Source organism: Silurus meridionalis, chromosome 9 (genome assembly GCF_014805685.1).
Source record: "Silurus meridionalis isolate SWU-2019-XX chromosome 9, ASM1480568v1, whole genome shotgun sequence".
NCBI classification, from domain to species: Eukaryota; Metazoa; Chordata; class Actinopteri; order Siluriformes; family Siluridae; genus Silurus; species Silurus meridionalis.
The window spans coordinates 26,460,477-26,481,080 of NC_060892.1; the positions used below are offsets into that span (position 1 = coordinate 26,460,477).

The following is a 20,604-nucleotide window of genomic DNA, read 5'->3' on the forward strand; positions in this document are numbered from 1 at the left end:
TTTAATCAATACTTGCTGTTTGCGGAGGAAGAGGAGGAAGAGGAGGAAGAGGAGAAGGTGTTTCAGTGCATAAATCAGAACACAGCATACCAGGTTATATCTCACAACTCACAACTAGATGATCGGCACATTGCTGTTAGACACATAACAAAGCAATTCTGTGCATTTAATCCACTAGTGTCTTGTGGTGTTCGAGATACAAAATACTTCCCTGTACTTAATGCCGTAATTTTTTACAGGCGTCTTGTCCATACAGGCAGGTGGCGCCATTTAATGTGATGAAAATACATTTTAATACAAACTGAATTCTTAATACGTCTTTGCTGTCCTTTTACGATGAACAGTCATGGAGAAACGCTCTCACTGCCCCCTTTAGCTCCGTACACTTACACAGAGTGGGCAAAAACTGGGAAGCGCTAATGGAGGCCCACTGGGACTGGATTCATACTTGTAACCTTCTGTTTATGTTTTACTGGTGATGAGAAGCGCATATGTTGAACAAAGCAACGTTCAAACTTCTCAAAGCTGCATGTCGTCGACCCGAAACTGTTCTGAAGATCCACCAGATATCCAGAAGCGTAAATCAGGTTTCGATTTTATCCAGTTTGAAACGGTGTGATTATTAATGTCTCCCTTCCCTAACAAAATCTACAGTCACTAACGGCTGCTGCGATCACTAGTGTTTTTGTGTCACGCAGTGTGTCTTCATTTCAAATGATTCTCGATCAGCTTTTGAAATGAGACTTGCGTAAGCCATCTGATGCAGCAGGGTCCGACGCGGACTGTTTGACCGAGCAGAACAATGGCGGTGAAATGGGCCCAGTACTCAGAGAGAGAAATAAAAGAATACATCAAGGCCCTTTAAAAGGCCTCGCAGAGCAAGATGAGAGGAGTCGAGTAGATGGGCTCTCAAGCAGAGCGAGTCACCCAATCCCTCTCCTGCGGACCGAGCCTGAGCTCTAACTCTATTAGCCTGCACTTTGCTAATGGTGTTAAAAAAGACAAAGAAGGCAGGCAGTGGAGAGCAGGCCGGGTGATACACTTAGCTCTAGAGTGCATGGCATCATTATCATTTTCAGCTTGGAGCCTGTCCCCCTGTATACGTACAGTACACACACACACACACACATTTACACACCCACACTTGTGTACCTATTCGCACACAAAGCTCGAAACCTGAGCTGAGAACAGGGAGGGTTTGTATCCAGTCCTTGAGCTACTTTGTATGTTTGTATATCGATATCTGCATCAGGTTAAAATGTGCTTGTGTGTGTGTGTGTGTGTGTGCGCAAGAATTTGTGTGCACATGTGAATTCATGAGCCTATGCTACTCTGTAAGCATGCATAAGCACTCCTTAGCGTCTTGTTTGGCCTGGAAGTGTTTTGTCAGAGACAGGTGTTTACAGAGCCCATAATGAAACAAACAGCATAAAATCTCATCACGGCAGCGAGCACATGGCTGGTATAGTCCACACCTCACAAGCCCTCTAGAGGACAGCATATATAAATAAAGAGGCCATGTCTCGAGTTTTGGTGTAACATGCGATACAATCTCCCCAGTTGAAATTGTGTTTTATTTCCTGATAATACTGTAAATCATGATTCAGTTCATGCAGAAGTTTTGAGATTCGCTCTTCTTACAAGAAAGTATTCTATTTTTCTAAGTTTCCACACTTTTACCCTCAAAATAGTCCCCTTGCACAGCAACGCGGCGCTCCCAGCGCTTCTGCCGCTCCTGGAACGTGTCCTGGAAATCTTCTTTTTGAAGCGTGTCGAGAACCTTCTGTGAGTCACGCCGGATCTCCTCAACGGTGTCAAAGCAGCGACATTTGAGCCGAATCTTCATCTTCAGGACACAGGATCCAAATCTAGCAAATAGGGATCATGAGAAACTCACGTGTGGCAGGGTGCGCACGTGGTCAGAAACGCAGGAGCCACATGCACAGCTCCTGATGTACACAGGACCATGTCTTTTGGCACACTGACTTATGGATGTCGGTGCTCCCTGTGACTTCGTGCTGCCATTGTTGACTACAAAACTAGTCGAAACGTTTTGATACCACTTCATATTATTATAAGTGTGTGTGGGCTTTTATGTCATTTTATAATGCAGATATATCCTGATATTGTTTCAGTTGTGATCCTGATTGTAACTCCGCCTCCACCTCAACCCAGAGCGAGCGAGTGTTTTCCCGCATGGTTCGCCGTTTCACTCGCGTCTGCATGTTCACCGGTTTGGTGATCACGTTTGTTAGAACAGCAGGTAACAGCGCAGCACTCAGTAAAAACAGAGCCCCCACGCAGGTCTAATCTATTAAAGGAAACCCTGCAGCTTCGGCCCAGACCCCAACTAAACTGCTGGCGAGCACGTGGGTCTCACAGTCGGATTCACGTCTGCTAAACTCGGTTTAATAACGAGTGCCGATGTCAATAAGCATCTTCTCATTAGGGTTCACAGGAGGCCAGAGGACGTCAGCCAGCAGTGTCTCAACCCTGAGAGAGAAGAACCATCATTTATCCTCCAATAAGCATCAGCTTTCGCTTAGAGTAGTGATATGTTTGATTTGAAGTGCCTTTCTCTTTCCCTTTCCCTTTCCTTTTTTCTTTCCTTTTCCCTCTCCCTCTCAACCCTAAAAGCTGATGATGTGAGGAGAAGTAAAGAAGAGCACACTGCTGCTCAGAAGAAGCCTGGATTTTTGTTGCCATTTAAATTATATTTAGTGTTTCACCAGTGTGTGAGGGCATCTGAGTCGAATCGGAAAATCCGCGTGTGTGTGTGTGTGTGTGTGTGTGTGTGTGTGTGTGTTTTAAGGTAGGATTTTCTCTGCATTGTTTGTGCATGTCCAATCAGCCACACCCACCCGTTCCCTGGCCTTGTCTCAGATCAGTGCAGGGTTTTTCAGATGCACAAGCCGTTGCAGATGTGCTCTTTTTTTCCTGCCTGCTTTGTGCTGCTGCTGCTGTTGTGGTTGTTGTGTGGGATTTAGTGGGAGATAAATAGTTTCCCTAGTCAGAAGAAGTGTAATTATTCCTCCCTTGTTTGTGGAAAACGAGACGGAAATGCAGACTGCCTCCTCAACAGGCTGCTACAGTCTGAGACGTGTGGATATCATGTAGTGTAGAGACTCGACATGTACGTACAGGATAATTACACAGAGGAAGCTAATGTGCAGGATAGAAATAAATATATAATTTATTCAATTTCAGATTGTTATCTTGTTTATTCGTTATTTAGAAGTTTCCTTCTGCAGTAAGTCACAATTATAACCTGGAGTCTCTGTCCCCTGTATATAAAGTGTGTGCAGAAGGTTGGAGTGTTGGATTGACGCTTGCAAACTTCACATCGTTTACAGACTGTAGCATGAGTTCTAGTTTCATTGGATTGGTTTTAAACTGAAAAAGAACAGAACAAGATATAAAATGTAATTAAGCCTTGAGTCCATCTGCACTATAAAGAGTGTATTCTATTAGTCCACTGCTGTCACTGTGACTGACACACACACACACACACACACACACACACACACACACACACACACACACTACTGCTGAGCGTGTGCCAGTGCATGAGTGACCGAGCTAATTAATGCCGACCTCCTGAAACCAGCTCACGCGTGTGTTTAGAATAAAACCCAGGACAGGAATCGTGTTGATGCGCTGAAAAGTATGGAGTCTTTAATCTTTAAAAAAATATAAACAAATAAAACACAGACCTTTTTCTATTTTTTTTTTTTGTCTCTTGAGGTACGCGTGTTTTATTCGTTTGTTTTCTCAACGTGTTTTTTTCTTTTCTCGCAAACAAGTGCTGAGCGTCCACTGGGGGTTAAGTTTGCGTAAATGCAGCGATAGGAAAATTGCTCAAGCCGAGTTGGAATAACAGGCTTAGATTTTGGGGGTGTCGGCGTCTGCATGACACGAAGAACAATAAACACAATCCACATGGGAAGAGGCGGACAGCAGTCGGAGTCCAAGCTGTTGCGCTTGGAAATGGCTTCCAGACCAGAGCCTGCTAGCACAAAGGGCCATTCTAAACGTGTACACACACACACACACACACACACATGTAGTCTACAGGATTGTTCTAGTCAGTCTATCATAAACACCAGCACGGTTCTGTGATGTGTTCCTGCAGACCTCGGTGACTAAACTGACCTGTGCACAAACCCCCTTTTCCTCATCAAACACTGTCACAAAAAAAATCCCAACACTAACACACCAAAGCGCCGCAGAGACCACGATCGGTGGTGTTTGCTTTAGAAGAGACTTTAAAAAATAACAGTGCGTAGCTAAAAGCTAAATTAGTCCTGACGTGTAAAAAGATTGTGTTATTAGTCGACTGTGTTTGTGTTGAACAAACTCGTCTGGGTCACCGGTTAATTGTTAAAAAATATTCTGCCCTTCTGTTTGCCTTGGTTTCGAGTCAACAAAAAGAGGAAAGTCTCAGGTGCCGTAAGGCGGAGAGCGAAATCCGCATGATATAAACAGATTTGCAGTTCTGCGTCGAATCGGCTGCGGCTGTCAAAATTCCGCTCTGTACTGTTTGCACTGGGAGAGAATCCAGACTGCGAGCATGATGAATGGAAGATCCCCGAGTGCAGTACACACCAGAGAGGATGTGAATATTTGCCTTGTTGCACTCCAATACCTCTCTCTCTCTCTCTCTCTCGCTCACTTGCTCTCTTTGCTCTGTAATTCGTTGTAAAACGTGTGGCGTGGACTAACAAACAGCTGGAGTGAATTTTTCTGAGGACAGACTCGGTGGTCACAGAAAGAAACTCTTCCTCACTTCACATTCTTATTTGAGAATCACTCCGGCTGCCTGGCGTGTTCCTGTGGAATATGTAGATATTGTTTGTCAGCTCGTTCCAGGGCATTGCCTTCGTTCATGAGGTGTTCCTTATCAGAGTCCAGCAGCCACAAATGCTCTCACTTACCCAGAACCCAGACTCCTGCTCAGGCCTGATTTTATGACCTCTAATGGCTTTAATGACTCGTTGATTGAAAACATCAAATAGCGTAATAAATTGCTGGTTGTGTCTTATCAGATCCACTGGTTTGGTTCTTGACCTCTTGTGGTGCAGATGCTTCCTGCTTGAGACTTTGAAAGCGGGGCCCGATTACAGGCAACGTTTACTAAAGGAAGTCATAAAGCCTGGAAGAGCTGGAGCACGTTGCAGGCTCTGGTGCGTCGAACACGTCGGTAAATCAGGCCACTTCAGACCCATGGGAGAACGGCCCTGGGTGAAAAGTTCACAGCAAAGATCTCCATTCGTCTTTTAAACACGCCAAACACAAACGGCTTTGCCTGATGAATTCGAGTCCAGCGGGTATTTGGTGACCAAATGGTGCAGCGGCTTTCTGAAGAGCTTCAAAGTCGACACTGAGAGTTTAGTTTAAAGCGTAATAAATCACCATGTGTTCCTGAGGTGTTTTGTCTGTATGGGTGCAGAAACATCCGTTTTGACCCCAGTTTTGGAAACGCACTCAGAAGAAAGCGCTATCTGTCCTCTTCTGCGTACGCGACCACACAGACTCACGTGATTGGTTGGTTTTGCTGTGATTGACAGGGCATTATTTCTCACCCGGACAAACTTTGCTCTCTTGCCTAGAAATAATTGCAGTCTTCACCCACCATGTAGTCTTCTATAAATCATCACACGATACGCCAGACTTTATCTCATGCTATCTCGTGTTTTCCCCGTTAGATTGCTGACGGAGGATTGAGGGCCGCTGTAGCTGATAGTGTCGCTATCGATTGCCGTTGGAGAAGTTAATACCCTGAAGATGGGAAGTAAACATGATATTAGTGGGTGTCGGCGTCCTAATGGCTGAGAATTGAGAAAATTGTTGTGAGAAACTGACCTTAAATCAGAGTAAGAGGACCACGGCGTGACGAGTTTACCGAATAAGGCGCGCACATCCGTGTGCAATCGCTCTTCCTTAATGCACTGAGCTCTTTTATTGATATTTTCATCTGTCATATCACTCTCCTTCTCTCTCAGCTCCTCCTCCATCAACCAGCCATCATTCACAAGGTCGTTATTTTCTTTTTCTTTTCTTTTTTTTTTTTTTTTTACGCAGGCACACATCTCGATCAGAAGGAATCGCTCAGACTTTGTGAATGTCAGTGCGTTTGGCAGCCTTCAGTGCCTTTATTGCCAGGAGAAGGCACTGTTATTGATTTATTCCGACATAATGCATATTAGGGAGCCGAAAGACAAACGTTTGACACTCACGACTTGCCATAATGATATGTGTTCGCTATTAGTGCATTCGTAACACACGTTTTTATGGCGAGATGATAAAAGTTTTATCGCAGACTTGCATCAAAAAGATCTTTTTTTTTCTTTTGCATTTTTGTCTTAAGCCTCCGTCACAAGGCGTAATCACGCTGTAATCCAGGCAAAGAGAAAGCCTGAGCAGATAAAAGAGAAAGAGAGACGAGTGTTACCCCTGCGCTAGTGCTTACTCAAATATTATTTTGAACATGAAGGCTAAAGTGATAGCGTGAGTGCTGTGCAGAAGCAATATAAAGTCTTTTCTAAAAACGCTGGACATTAAAGACAGGTTCTTATATTTTATTTAGACGTTTCCCCTCCACCCCGATGCCAGTGAACTGCATGCCTGGCAAGCAAGCCGTCAGTGATCATGTGGGTTTCAGGAGTGCCAGAGATGGAGGAGTGTAAAAAAAGTGACATGTTGAAGGGAATAGAAGGGGGGAAGACTGAAAAAAAAAGGAAATGCACACTGAAAAGGAAAGAAGGATTGATCTCTGGGTAGCAGCGATAAGGGAGAGAGACATTTAAAGAAGGCAGCTGGAGTTTGGTCCTCCACAGACCTCCGACAGTAATTCCACACCCAGATTACCCGGCCATTTGATACGAGCCTTTCTCCAAACCCCCACCCAGATAGTAATTGAGTGATGGCCCACACTTACCACTTTCATCTGGTCCACATGCGCCTGTGGAACGACGCCGATTAATTCAAATCTCCTTGTCAGGACACAGATGCAGCTCAACTTTGACGAGCTCGTATCTCCAGGGTAATATGGCTCTCGCAGGGTTTTAGAGAACGTACACTGGGATAACTTCTGAACCAAAATGAAGAACAATTAGGTCTGGCTGGTTGCATTTGGGCGTGATTCTTTTTGGCTCAGACAATTCCATAAAAGCCTTTAAACGTGGATGTTAGATTCGTGGAAATTCTGCAAAACAGAATATTTTTCATTGCCGTTACTGATCCTGATATTCCTAAAGTCCATATTTGGCGTAAAGTCTTCTGTTGTCTGGGCACTCCTCCCCCTCTGCCCCTTTACCTCCCCCTGCTTTTGCCCTTTTGCCTCTTTCAGTGTGCTGTTCTTATAAACAAAGCCTTAATCCTATAGCATTAAGAGTGGGCTGGTCTCTACAGTGGCACCATTGTTTTTATAAGATTTGGATTTACGCTTTCAGCGGACAAAAAGAAGTCAGAGTCGGTCCAGGTCATTTTCTCTTCGCGTTCACATTTTCAGCATTTCACGTTCATTTATTTATTGGTGGAAATATGCGCCATTTTTTTCTTACCTTATTAATCCAATTGAATATGCGATTTCTGAGCGCAGTCTCTCCCGACATGCTTTTCCGATCCTCCCAGGCTAAAGGCATCGGGTATGGAGCAAGTCTGTCAGCCGTGTTGTTAACAAGCTATTTGAGATCCCTCCATTGGGGCTGTCACGTCTCATTCACATAAAGCTCCCGAGGCAGACGAGATAAGAATACGTCCCTCAAAAGAGACCTTGACTCATCACTTTTTTTCCCAACTGCGAAGTGGTGTTAAAATCTAACCCAAAGTCTAAGAATAGTGTGAGGATATACAGGAGAACAGGTCTGAATCTATATATGGGATCATTTGATGTATAGTTTTATCGAATCTGGAGTGGTCTTTCAGCCGGCTCGTGGCACCACGGCAGATGCAGGTGCTCAATTTGTATCTAAATCGGCGCGGCCAGCAAACTCATTTCGGCTGAGACGGCCATGAGGTGGACCTTGTGAAAGCACTTAATGAAGCCGCTCTCACTCCGTGAACTCCTGTCAATCTCCGCCTGTCCGATGCTGCTTGGTCATTCCAGTCAGTCCCTTTCCAGCAGCACCGAGCCCCATTATCCAATCGCAGGGAGCACTGAGAATATCTCCTGCATAAGTGACACATGCCATCAGCTATTTTCTCTTGAATGATGAGATCGTTTTGTCGTTCCTCAAAGTCCGCTTCAGAGGCTAGAGGTGTTAAACTGGGCAAATGGATTTGTGTCAGCTGGAACTTGTCTTCCATGTCTTTTTGTTTGTGCAGCTATTGTGTATTTTCTACACAAATATAATATTTGTTTTGTTTTTACAGATTCGTACATGGTGAGTACACAGTGGAGGTGGCCATCAATGACTACCTGGACATTTACTGTCCACACTACGAGACACCAATCCCGCCTGAGCGTATGGAGCGCTACATCCTCTACATGGTTAGCTATGACAGCTACATCACCTGCAACCACCTCATCAGAGGATTCAAGCGCTGGGAGTGCAATCGGCCATTGAGCCCCAGCGGACCACTCAAGTTCTCCGAGAAGTTCCAGCTCTTTACACCTTTCTCGCTGGGATTCGAGTTCCGCCCGGGACACGAGTACTACTACATCTGTGAGTACATCTCATTTCATCCTAACACTCCTCACCCCAGACCAGGTGTAGCTGTTGCCCCAGGGGGTTAATCATCTGTTCTCACATTACAGGAACCAGGGTCCAGGGGGCAAAAGAGAAGGTCCGCTGGGGGTGCAGGTTTCAGAATGTGGCATTTCACAGGGCAGTGTAATCAGTAACATGTGCCCCAGTGATCCATACATGTATTTGTTATTGTGACAGATCTTACAGGCTGCTGTCTGAAATAATAAATGTTAAAGTGAAATAATGCAGTAAGATCTGTTACTGATGTCCTCCGTGCGGTAAACAGACCTGGGGGGGGGTTTTGACCTTCCTGAAATTACAGAGCTGTTTTCTGTACATCTTTTCATTATGTTTGCCTGATGCTCGTTTCTGAAGGACAGATGAGATTGTGAGCACATGCAGATGATGGGTGTTTTATTTCACAGGTCATGCTCTGGAGTTTCATTTGGGTCCTTTTCCTGCCGAACCGTTTAATACCTGCGAACTGTTTGTGTCGTGATCTCCCATTTCCCACAGTCTTCACCTTCACTCACATTGACACGTGAAACATTTGTAAACTGTGCATATCGCTGCGGATTGTGTTTATTTAAAATGCGACATCAATCAAGGTGAGTTCTTCTCCACCCTCAGGACCTCCCGTGGTCAGATTTCCGCCTGACCCCTTCTCCTCCACGTTGCTCCGAGTGCATCCAGGAGCTCTCCGCTTGATGAAAATGTCGATTTGTCAAACACTACATACGCCATTAGCTCAGCACTTAGCCACACAGGGCTGAATGGGTGCAAACCAGTTACGGACGCCATCAAGCGGAACGCTCTCCAAATTATGCTGATTGGCCAAATCATATTTAGCTGTCGGGGAGGTTCCTGATGGGAGTAATTGTGTCTCCGGCAGCTTCGAGTCTGCTGTCATTACCATTTTTTGGACAAGAACAGCTAAAAGCCATTAACCTGAGGGGTATGTGGCACCGGACACCACTCACTGTTGATTCTTCGTCCTCCAGATGCTCCGTGCTCAGCGTGCCAAGGTCACAGCGGGTACGCCCCTCTGCCTGCTCCATCCTCAACCTGCAATCTCTCAGGGCTCGTGAAGGGGGAGAATTTGCCAGGGTGAATCTGTCCCAGTTTTGCTAATGGCCCAGGCGAAAGGTGTCCTTTGGCCTGATAAAAAGGGCTCCCGCTGGGCCTAGGCAAAAGGGAAAAGCTGAGGGCAGCATGCCCGATGCATTAATGAGGCAATTTCAACTCTCTCTATCTTTTTTGTTTTCTCTCTCTTTTTCTCCACTTTTTTTCTTGTTTTTTTTTCTAAGCTAAGAGGATTTGAGAAGAAGGTGAAGTTAATGTATGAAGAAAAGAGAAACTGAATATGGCGTTTCATCTTAAATGGATACAGCTCAGTGTTGGTCCAGAGAGCCGCCGATCTCCTGGTGAAGCAGAGACTGAAACGCTGGTGAAACACAACTTATGGCTCTGCAGTAAAAAAAGCTCATTATGTGTCAGGACACTTGATCCTAAAAGCTCCACTGTACAAATGGCTCGTTTGTGGACTAAAAGCGCATTTATTATCATCACTGGCAACGCGGTCATTTGTGAAAGCTCACTGCCATCTGTTGTCCTTAATCACCGATAGACTTGCAAGCTGGAAATGCACATCTTGTAAAGCTCTGCTGTGTGCAAGTGGGAAACATCCAAAGACTTTGTGGCCGGGGCAGAACCTGACCTCCTGAACAATCTTTCCAAAACCTCTTTCCGTTTGATGCATTTCATTAAATGCATTATGTTCTATTTACAGATGGTCCCCTGAGTGACGATGATTTTACAATCTTACGATAGCAACAGTGGTAATAAATGTTTGTACAAATATTTAAAGGCAAACACACCATCGTATGATCCGTCCTCCACTCGCGAACCGGCGCTCGTCTACGCACCCACTGCCTACAGATACACTGTACAGTTTTTACAGTACGGTACTGTAAGTTTACTAAATGATGCAATTAGTTTAATTCTTGTTAAATTCCAGTTCACTACACCGTACTGTTCTCCGTTCTGTAAGACTCTTGGGTAGACTAGGTCATGTCATAATTTACCATATATTTAAAGTTACAATGGGGTCATCAGAACATCTCCATCGTAAGTCGTAAACTACCCAAGCACAGAAAAACTAAGTCGAGCTTTAGCCCGGGCCCAGTTCTACTCCAAGCTGACGAAACTGTCTGTCTCACCACTCCATATTTCACTGCTTATTATCCACGAAGAGATAGAAAGCTATTTTGACTTGGGGGGGAGGGCGGTGCAGTGGGTTTTGCACAAATTGTCCACCCCCTCAAACAGCAGGGCGTCACAGAACTTATTCCCCTCCACGGGAAGTTGTCAGTCCTGGAAAGAGGAGAGGCGGGAGACGGAGAGGGTGAACAACGAAGAAAGAAAAATGGTTCTAAGTTTTCAGGGGGATTCAGGCGATTCTTCAGCGTGTCCAGAATCGGGTTTAATGTCCTGAGCTCTCCGCCTGCCGCTCGGCCCCGGGGCCCGGGGCTTTGTGTGCCCTTTGTCCCCGACAGCAGCCTGGGCAGGGAAGCACTTACACCGCCTTTTCAGCACGCTCTCCTCCCCACTTCCCCCCCTTTGGAGAAGTGTTTGGCTACTACCAATATTGTAGCTGTCATGGCCCCTGGGGTTACGGGGTGAAAAGGGCTGCCTGAGAGGAACAGGGCGCAGGCGAGAGGAGGCTTAGCTTAGTTATCCTCAAACAAAAGAACTTGTCCATCACCCCAGGACTTTCACCCAGTCTGAGAGGGCGAATGGGAACTGTGGCAGTCTCACACACACACACACACACACACACAAACAGATGCAAAACGCCCATTTTGCAATTATGCATTATCCATATTTCCATATTTAGAAAAAAAAACTTTCCAAAGAAAATGCTAATCATGGGGTGTTTCCATCAGCGTCTGGAATGCAAATACCCTGAAAAGAGTGTGAGACGATTTAAAACTAAATAAAAGCACCAGCTAAACCATAAACACACCCGGACAGCCTCCACATAATTCTTACTCGTAAAATGCATTCGTATTGCCTATGCCATAGTCATTATTTGTGTGTGTGTGTGTGTGTGTGTGTGTGTGTGTGTGTGTGAGTGTGAGTGTGTGTGTGTGTGTGTGTGTGATCATTTCTATTGTTTCCTGCAAATAAAAAATGCATGCACACATTCTCCACTAACTCAAACTGTGTATCTCATTTTAATATCTCTCACACACACACACACACACACACACACACCTTAACACCTTAACACCTAAATCTCACCCAAACCTTAACATCAGTAACTAAAATCAAGCTTTCTGGATTTGATTTGATTTTCCACTTTTTTCTGCCGTGTCCTCGTGGGGACCAGCTGCAGGGTCAAATCTGTCACATTCCTGTCTTTGTATGGACAGAAATCCTGGTTCTCAGTTGGAAAGAGCAGCTCAGGGTTAGAAGGTTAGAAGATCCAGCGCTGAGAGCCGTCGAGCAGCTGAGATCAGACGTCACTCTGCACTGCTCACTTTCACTCTTTCATTCTATTTCTCAGTATTATTCATCATTCTTCACCTTTATGTATTTATATTCGCATTTACAGCATTTAACAGACGTCCTGATTCAGAGCTCAGAGGTTTGGGGCCTCGCTCAGGGACCCAGGAGTGGCAGCTTGGTGTGGGATTTGAACTCATGACCTTCAGATTCAAACTCTAATGCATTAATGTGCTAATCTCCTTTCTGTGGTGGTTTGAATACATCTGATAAAATTGATTTTGTAGACATATATTCTTTAATCTAACCAGAACCGGGCTGGGGATGGTTTCACCTCAACGGCCTGGAGATCCATGAAAGTACGAAGCAACACAGGAGCTTTGAGGATGGATTTAGACTGTAATTAATGTCAACAGTCTGCTACAATGTGCTCAGAACCACAAGTTGCATCTAATCGGCATCACTGTAAACCTCAACAACGAGGAACTGTAATGATGGACATTCGGTATTGAGGATGAGGTTCCTTTTTGAGTCCAGTTCCTCTCAAGGTTTCTTCCTCCTGCCATCTGAGGGAGTTTTTTCTTCACCATAATCACCACTGACTCACTCATTAGGGAGAAACCTGCACTTTTGGGGAACACATGTATGTTCTTTAATATCCTCTAATATCTCCGTCAGGCTGCTTCAAGATGATCAGCAGCAGGGACGAGGTTTTGATTCAAGTGTTGTGGATTTTTCCTTTTATTTCTCTTTAATTCTGTGTTGGTGACACCAGAGCACCTGTTACGGAGAAGTTCACCAGAACAGGCGTATTAGCGTGAAAAGCCATTGAACAGCAGGAACGCAGGAGTTTTTGTGGAATACAAAAGAAAAATGTCCTGAAGCAAACATGTGAAGACTTTCATTTTGTGTTCTCAGTGGGGAAAAAAAAACATCTGATGTGAGCCGGGCGCAAGTATGTTTCACAAAGCCATATGGCGTGTGGTACAAGATATAAAGTGTGTGTGTGTGTGTGTGTGTGTGTGTGTGTGCGGCCACATGGTCACCAGACAAGCAGAGACGACTTGTTCTTTACACTTGAGTCACAGAGTTTCGATGTTGAAGACGTTGAGCTGGATTTGCTCAATGCCTGAGACGTCCGAGAGCAGAGTTTGGTGAAGATCTCAGCCTTGTTGGTTGGACTTGTGTAAACAGTGTGTCAACGAAGTATTAATGACTCTGGTTTTGAGATACTTTCAGCTGAGCACAGCGTATTTTTCATCCTGTGTAGCCTTTTTTTTGTATGAAGCTATTTTCAGCCCTAATCTGTATCTGTCACTCTGTTTCTCCGCAGCATCTCCTCATCCAAACCTTGCTGGAAAGCCTTGCTTGAAGCTCAGAGTGTACGTCAAGCCTACAAGTGAGTATGTCCATGAATCTATGAGCCTTTAATTCCTTGTGATGGGTTTTTTCCATCCATCAGTGTTGCTTACGCTATGGCCCGATGATGTGGAACACAAGTTCCCGGATTCCCTCATCTCCATCCGAATCATCAGACTTGATTTATAATCTCACGCTCGATCCCTGGCCATTTATATGAAGGATCTCCATCCACACTTTATGGTCCAAGCTCTCGGGAGCACAGTCATAACTCCACGAATATAATAACGCTCCTCTGGGCAGATTCTGTAGCAGGCTATTTATCTGACAAGGGTCCGATAACGATCCGAAAGCTCTGACCCTTCCACTAATCACACCACCGAGGAGCCACGAGGGGGTTTCCTTTCTCTCTCTTTCTGCTGTGTACAGAATCTTCCAGAAGGTGTTTGGTTGAATAAACCCTGGCTGAACATGCTAGCAGGTGACACGTTTCATGACCTGGGTTTTATGAGGCTCGTGTGCGGTTACATTATCGACGTTCTGAGAAAATGAGGACACATGTAGACACTACTGAGTGTAAATAGTAGACGAATGTTGATTGGAACGTTGTGTTTATCCTGGATGATGACTGGACGTCAAAAAGAACCTTGTTAATAGGTTTAAGTTGAACTAAAACCATGAGAGAATAAAGTTTCTCCACACTGGAATAGAGTCGTGATGTTTCCGGATCATTTTAGCGACTCGGGTATTTGAATCCGGTTCTTCAAAATGAACGAATCTTTTTTTGAGTCATTTGGTTCATTTTGTTCCTTTGATCAGAAATAAAATAAAATGTTACATTTTCAATAATCAGATCAACACGTCTACAACACGCCTCAACACGTCTACATACACCGACTTTAACTACAGTTCTGAACATTTATATACACGATGTTCTGTATATATAACTGCATGGTGTCTATGGGAGTCACTTGATAAAAGAACGAACGACTCGGACTGAAAGGGTCGAGAGATGAACTACTCAATTCTGTTTGTTTTACATAAAGAACGGAGATTTCGCGATGCTTTGTTCATGCGCGTCCAGTAGAAAATGAACAAAATGAAGCGTTCAAATGTTCAAAAAGAAGGAATCGTTCATGAAGGACTCGTCACTAATTTAGAGCCACATTCCAGACAGAGCCTCGTACTGAACTCATGACCTCAGGACATCAGTGTAGCGCCGAAAATGCAGATGTTAAGCCAGGTTTCAGTAAACAGTTCAGCGTTGAGGTTCTTCAGACCTGCACAACATCAACTCTCAGAAACGGTTCACGGTTCACATGAGGGCTTTGGAGGGCAGCTCTGAAACGAGCCAGAGTGACAGTGGAGTTAGCAGCAGCACTACACGTATTTATACAAGAGCCTGAGGAATGCATTATACTCCTCTGAGCATGGAGAGGAGCTGGTCAATATTTGCACTAGCATTATTTTAAAAAAAGAGTCATTTCCGAGAGTTGTGCTTTTAGAGCAGGTTATAAATTTGGAGGAGAAGCTGCTCAGGGCAGAAGCCCATTATTCTAATATAATTGTTAACAAACGGACTCGCTCTGAGCTCATCAGTTCCAGCGAGGATTCGAGACAATTACATGCAAATTGAAATGATCCTTTTCTCACTCTGCCATTTATCTGTTTACGATTGCTCTCTTTTTCCTCTCTCTCTCTCTCTCTCTCTCTCTCTCTCTCTCTCTCTCTCTACCCTGGCCTTCAAAACAATTTCACTTCACAAGCCGCTCGGACTGTCGTTTAAAATGCATGCGCGACCAGACAAGTGCTTTTCCTTTGTGAATACTCGAGGTCTTTTTGAATTGATAAGCGCAAAGCGAGGAGTTGAATTTCATACGTTATTCAACGAGGTGTGTGCGGATTTCGCACTGTCTTGAATTGAATTTCCACGCGGTGCGGGGAGAAAGGCCTGCCGTCCTTTTGAAAGCGTCGTATTCGTATGTGCATATCAGCGATGGAGAGGAAACGTTAGAAGAAGGGACGCCTGGCGTGAAAGCGGTTTATTATACGACCCACCTGGCCCTTTTTTTCCGCCAGCTCAGCTCGCACCATTACCATAATGCCGCACGACGAGTCTGCTACACCTCTGTTTATTTTCACGCTCACTGCCAGGGCCGAGTCGTAATCTCACTGCATAGACAGGGGTTAATCTCAGCCCCAGACCTCACGTTAATTCCCCAGGAATGGGGTGAAATTTCAGTTTGGACAAAAGGGGAACTCGGGGAAAGGAGCAGAATGGAGAAGGAGTTTGTATCCGACACTGTGTGCACATGAGAAGTGTTAAAGGAACAGCATGATGGAATACACTGTACATACAGAGGACAAGAAATGTATAATATAATTATTATTATTATTATCATTATAATTTGTGTGTGTGTGTGTGTGTGTGTGTGTGCGAGAGGCAATAAAGTCACATGAGAACTTTATTAATCACAAACTACATCATGTGTATATTTTGCTGTTTGGATTTCAATAACAAAAGCAATCAGGTGTGCGCTCTCGTGATGTTTTCTGGGAAAATAATTGCCTGAAATTGGCGTTTTGTAATCGTAGCAGCCGTGTAATTTGTACTAAGTGGAACGTAAACAATAATTTTCATTAGTGTGAATTAAAGGAGCCCGAGGCATTTGTGAACACAGCGAGCAGTGAGCAGGACGGGACGTACAGTCGGACGCCTACACCGTGTTTCTGTAGAGATCTACAGGTTTTTAGTGGCGTGTTTACGGGGTGATCTTTTCTGCAGTCACGTGCGTCTCCAAAAACACAAACCCAGCTTGGATCTGACAGCCGTCACGTGCGTGTGCGCTGCGTCTGATGCTCTTTGATGGAATCTGCATAGCGCAAAAGTGACAGCGAAATCGCTGCGCTCGTCTTTCCCACTTAATCTGGGTCATCCAAGACAAGAGCATTTAGTCAATAAAGTGTCACTTCCATGGAGACCAGCTTTCAATCCTCAAGGGTTGTGTTTTCCCAAATGAAAATGTACGTTTGACTCACATCCTCTTCTCTTTTTCTCTCCACTGTGTCTTTTCCTCCTACAGATGACTCAGTGTACGAGTCGCCCGAGCCGTTTCTGACTGAAGACACCAACAGCGGTCACCTCCTGTCCCCGTGTCTCATTCTGCTGCTGCTTACGCTCCTCATGCTCTTCAGCTCCTCCTAGCACCGTGGCTTTTCACAGCAAAACACACACACACACACACACACACACACACACACACAATCATATACACACACACACACACACACACACATACACACACACACTATATACAGACATACACACCTGAATCCTAAAAGAAAAAAAAGCTAAAAAAAAAAAAAAACTGTTTATTAAATATACTCTCATCGTTCATTCACTTCTGAGCATCTTCTCCAAATCATCTTCATCTGATGATCCAAGACTGCCATTGAGAAAAGACTCATTTGGGGAATAAAATCTATGAAATATAAGAAAAGACTAAAGGGGGCGGGGCGGGGGGAGGAGTCATGCACTAATTACAGATGGCTAAGTGTGTTCTGTGATTTTGCTCACGAGCATCTGGAACATCTGCGTGTTTGTGTCTACCGACGTGCCCCTCAGTAGAAACCACCCGTCTAACCACCATCGATCCTGTGGATGCAGTCACTGTACAGCGGTTAGAGAACGAGTGCATTTTGCAGGGCATGTGTACTTTTCTCTGAACAATCCCCAGCGCCTTCACTGAAAAGAAAGAAATATATAGATCGAGATCTGAAGAAGAATGCAGGAAGTAGCTTCAGCATGCTTCAGTAACGAGAGTGGATGTAGTAAAAATAAAAAAATAAAAAATAAATGAAGCCCAGTAGATGGAATTTCAGAGAAACAGGATGTTGTCAGTCGTGAAAAAAAATAAGTCCTGTTTCAGTCCTGTTTCTTTTCTACCATACACGAGGTGTCGGTTTATTAGAAACACCTGTACACATATTTATCTGTGCGATTATCCAATCAGCTACGAGGATACAGGACTGGAGCTTCAGTTAATGGATTAAAAGAGCTACAGCAGAGGAAACCTGCACCAACACCAACCAGTGCATGCAACGCTTTTTTCCAGTTCTGTATTAGATTCTATTTTCTGGGAAACATGATTTGGTCTTCTCCTGTTGTATCCAATCTACCGTAAGATTTGACGTTCTAAGGTGCCGTTCCGTGCAAAACGGTTGTAAAGAGCGGTTATTTGTGGTACCGTCGCCTTCCTGTTTCTAAAACGCTCAGACATTTCCTCTAATCCTGATGCACCTGCAGGATTCTCTGCGCTGCACTGCTGCAACACGATTGGCTCATTGGTTAATTGGTTAATTGGTTAATTGTGCAGGTGTTCCTAATAAAATGACTGGTTTAGTGTATATAAAACAAAACAATAAGGGAACGTCTTTCTGTGAATTTGCCAAAGACATTAGTTGAACTTTTGTTTTTGTTTTTTTTAGCAGGGAAGAGGGTTAGAGGTCTCGAGGGTCTCGAGATCACAGGAAGGGACTCGCATCAGAATACAGGTTTTTTTATGACAGCTTTTTTTTTGTCATACAAAAAGAATGTTGTGTAGATTAGAAAATAATATTAACCAGTTACAAAATGCCTTTTTTTAATTACTGGTGCTCAGTCTGAAAACAAATCTGTCACAAAGCTACAGTGCCAAGTGATGGTGGGGGATTCGGTGGGCGGGGCAGGGGGCGGGGCAGGGGGCGGGGCAGGGATGGATATGCCGTGTTGGTGAAGTGTTAGTGTGTTTCAGGTCTTTAATTGTCCCGACTGCTATCTGTCTCTCTCTCTTTCTCTCTCACTCTCTTTTTCTCGGATGCTCTCTCTATCTCCCAGTTTCTGAATGTGATGCTTTTTCTCCGTGCTGAGCCGCTCCACATGAATCTCCTGTATCTGCACTAACCCACGCCCTGTACACACTTTCACTCCTGCAACGGCCCAGAACAAGCGCTGACCTCGGGCCTGGAGGACTAAAGTTGCGCCCGAGAGTGAGCAAACGCCTCAAAGTTCAAAGCGTAAAAGGAGGAATTAGGAATTCAAGTAGCACTTCTGCTCCAGTGGACGCTTTCATTCTGAAAGAGGAGAATATTCAGAAATAAAATGTGGGATTCTGTGTGTGGTGAATAATTTTGTGACTGTACAAAAATGTTAATAAGGAATGAAAAGATTTTGTGGAAGAGCAGGCGCTGAACACGGGCAAGTCGGAAAAAATAACTTTTTTTAAAATGCTAGCTGAAACTTTTATATTTTACTTTATTCCATGTTATTTTTTACGTTTTTCTTTTCCAAAAAACAAAAAAAAAACAGTGGACATTATTCATGTTATATGAAGTTCCGATGTAGAACCCTTGAATTACTAGCGCAGTGACGGAACCAGTTCAAACCAGTCTAGAGATGTTTGCTGTTGTTGTCGTTGTTTCCTGCTTGTGTCACATTCAGGTTCATGTAGTCCTGTAATGAGTTCTTTTCTTTTTTTTTTTATGTTACAGAACCGTTCATGGTGGTATCATCAGATCATTTTTATTTGAAGGTCATGTGGATGAAACATTTTTGCATTCCTATTAAGTGTTCCAATGTTTTGGAAGAGGAAAGCTACAGGAAAAAAAATGGAAACAATTAAAATAAAGCTTTTTGTCTATAGTAGAATTTCTTCTGACTCTGAATATGTTTGCGGTGAAATGCAGTCACACTGCAACATCTTTATAACATACATCAGTTTATACAATCTTACACCCTTCATTACAGCCCAGAGACAACATTCATCAACAAAATAAAACTTCATAAAATATCTAATTATCAGATTCATTACAACATGGTATCACATGTACACACACACACACACACACACTGTTATGATGTTAAAAGTAATATGTGATCAGGATCAAATTTCATAAAGTATAATGACCTTATTATCCACTTACTGGGTTTGTACAATATAGATTTTAGCTGCTCAAAATTAAAGAAATGTGATTAATGACTCATTTATCCAGAGCCGATAATCTGAGATCAGGAGGGTTTTATAAATGTAGTGTAGCGGCGATCACGAGTCCTCTGCTGGAGGATGAATCTGCAGATACATGTTCAGAAATACAAAGTAAAAAAAATAATAAATACTGTATATTAAATAACGATTTCGATTTAATTCTTGAAATAATTTCCACATGATCAGAAGTGCCAGGTTTGACTATCCTTCATAAATACACCTCAGAAGGTTTGAGAGAAATGAAAACCTTTGATGAAAAATAGAATTAAACAACACTTGCACTTTTTCAAGAATAAATAAAAAATAAACATTAGTTTACATTCAGTCAGTCAGTAAACACATCCTGGTTCATACAGAAGAATATCATCAGTCTGATTCAAGAGGTGTTTAGTAGAAAAACAAGATTCTTTAATGAAGTAATGATTGTGTGTGTGTGTGTGTGTGTGTGTGTGTGTGTGTGTGTGTGTGTGTGTGTGTGCACGTGTGTGTGTGTGTGTGGTCTATATTTATTATTAGGTTAATAATATATATATAATGTATTCAATTCAATTCAATTCATGTTTATTTGTATAGCGCTTTTAACAATGAACATTGTCTCAAAGCAGCTTTACACAGATAATGTGGTGATTAAACATAAATATGTTCTTTGTAAGTATGTTTGTCTCTGATGAGCAACTGTGGCAAGGAAAAACTCCCCGAGATGGCATAAGGAAGAAACCTTGAGAGGAACCAGACTCAAGAGGAACCCATTCTCATCTGGGTTGCACCAAATGTCCATTTGAAGCAGATATACAATGTTGTGGGGTACAGTGATGATGATCAGAAGCAAACTGCACTCCCGAGTCAGTGCAGCAGACCACCGACACCAACTACAGTCCAATCCGTCCTCAAAGCACCCGTTCTACTCCGGAATTAGTATGTATTATGTATGTTAGCTATTTACATGTAAAACACAAATACACATTTTAGCAATGATTTAATGAAAGATTTAATTTTACATGAAAGAATCCTCTATAAAGAGCCAG

At 43.6% G+C, this 20,604-nt stretch overlaps 1 protein-coding gene across 1 annotated transcript in view; it reads left to right on the top strand.

The window, feature by feature from the left end:
• Window positions 1-19,242, top strand: part of LOC124391628 (ephrin-A2-like) — a 95,044-nt gene extending 75,802 nt beyond the window's left edge. Inside the window, exons 2-4 of the mRNA XM_046858321.1 lie at window positions 8,374-8,666; window positions 13,531-13,596; window positions 16,640-19,242. Coding sequence (XP_046714277.1) covers window positions 8,374-8,666; window positions 13,531-13,596; window positions 16,640-16,761 — 481 coding nt within the window. The 3' untranslated portion in view covers window positions 16,762-19,242. The remainder of the gene's footprint in view (window positions 1-8,373; window positions 8,667-13,530; window positions 13,597-16,639) is intronic.
• Window positions 19,243-20,604: the final 1,362 nt, after the last annotated feature.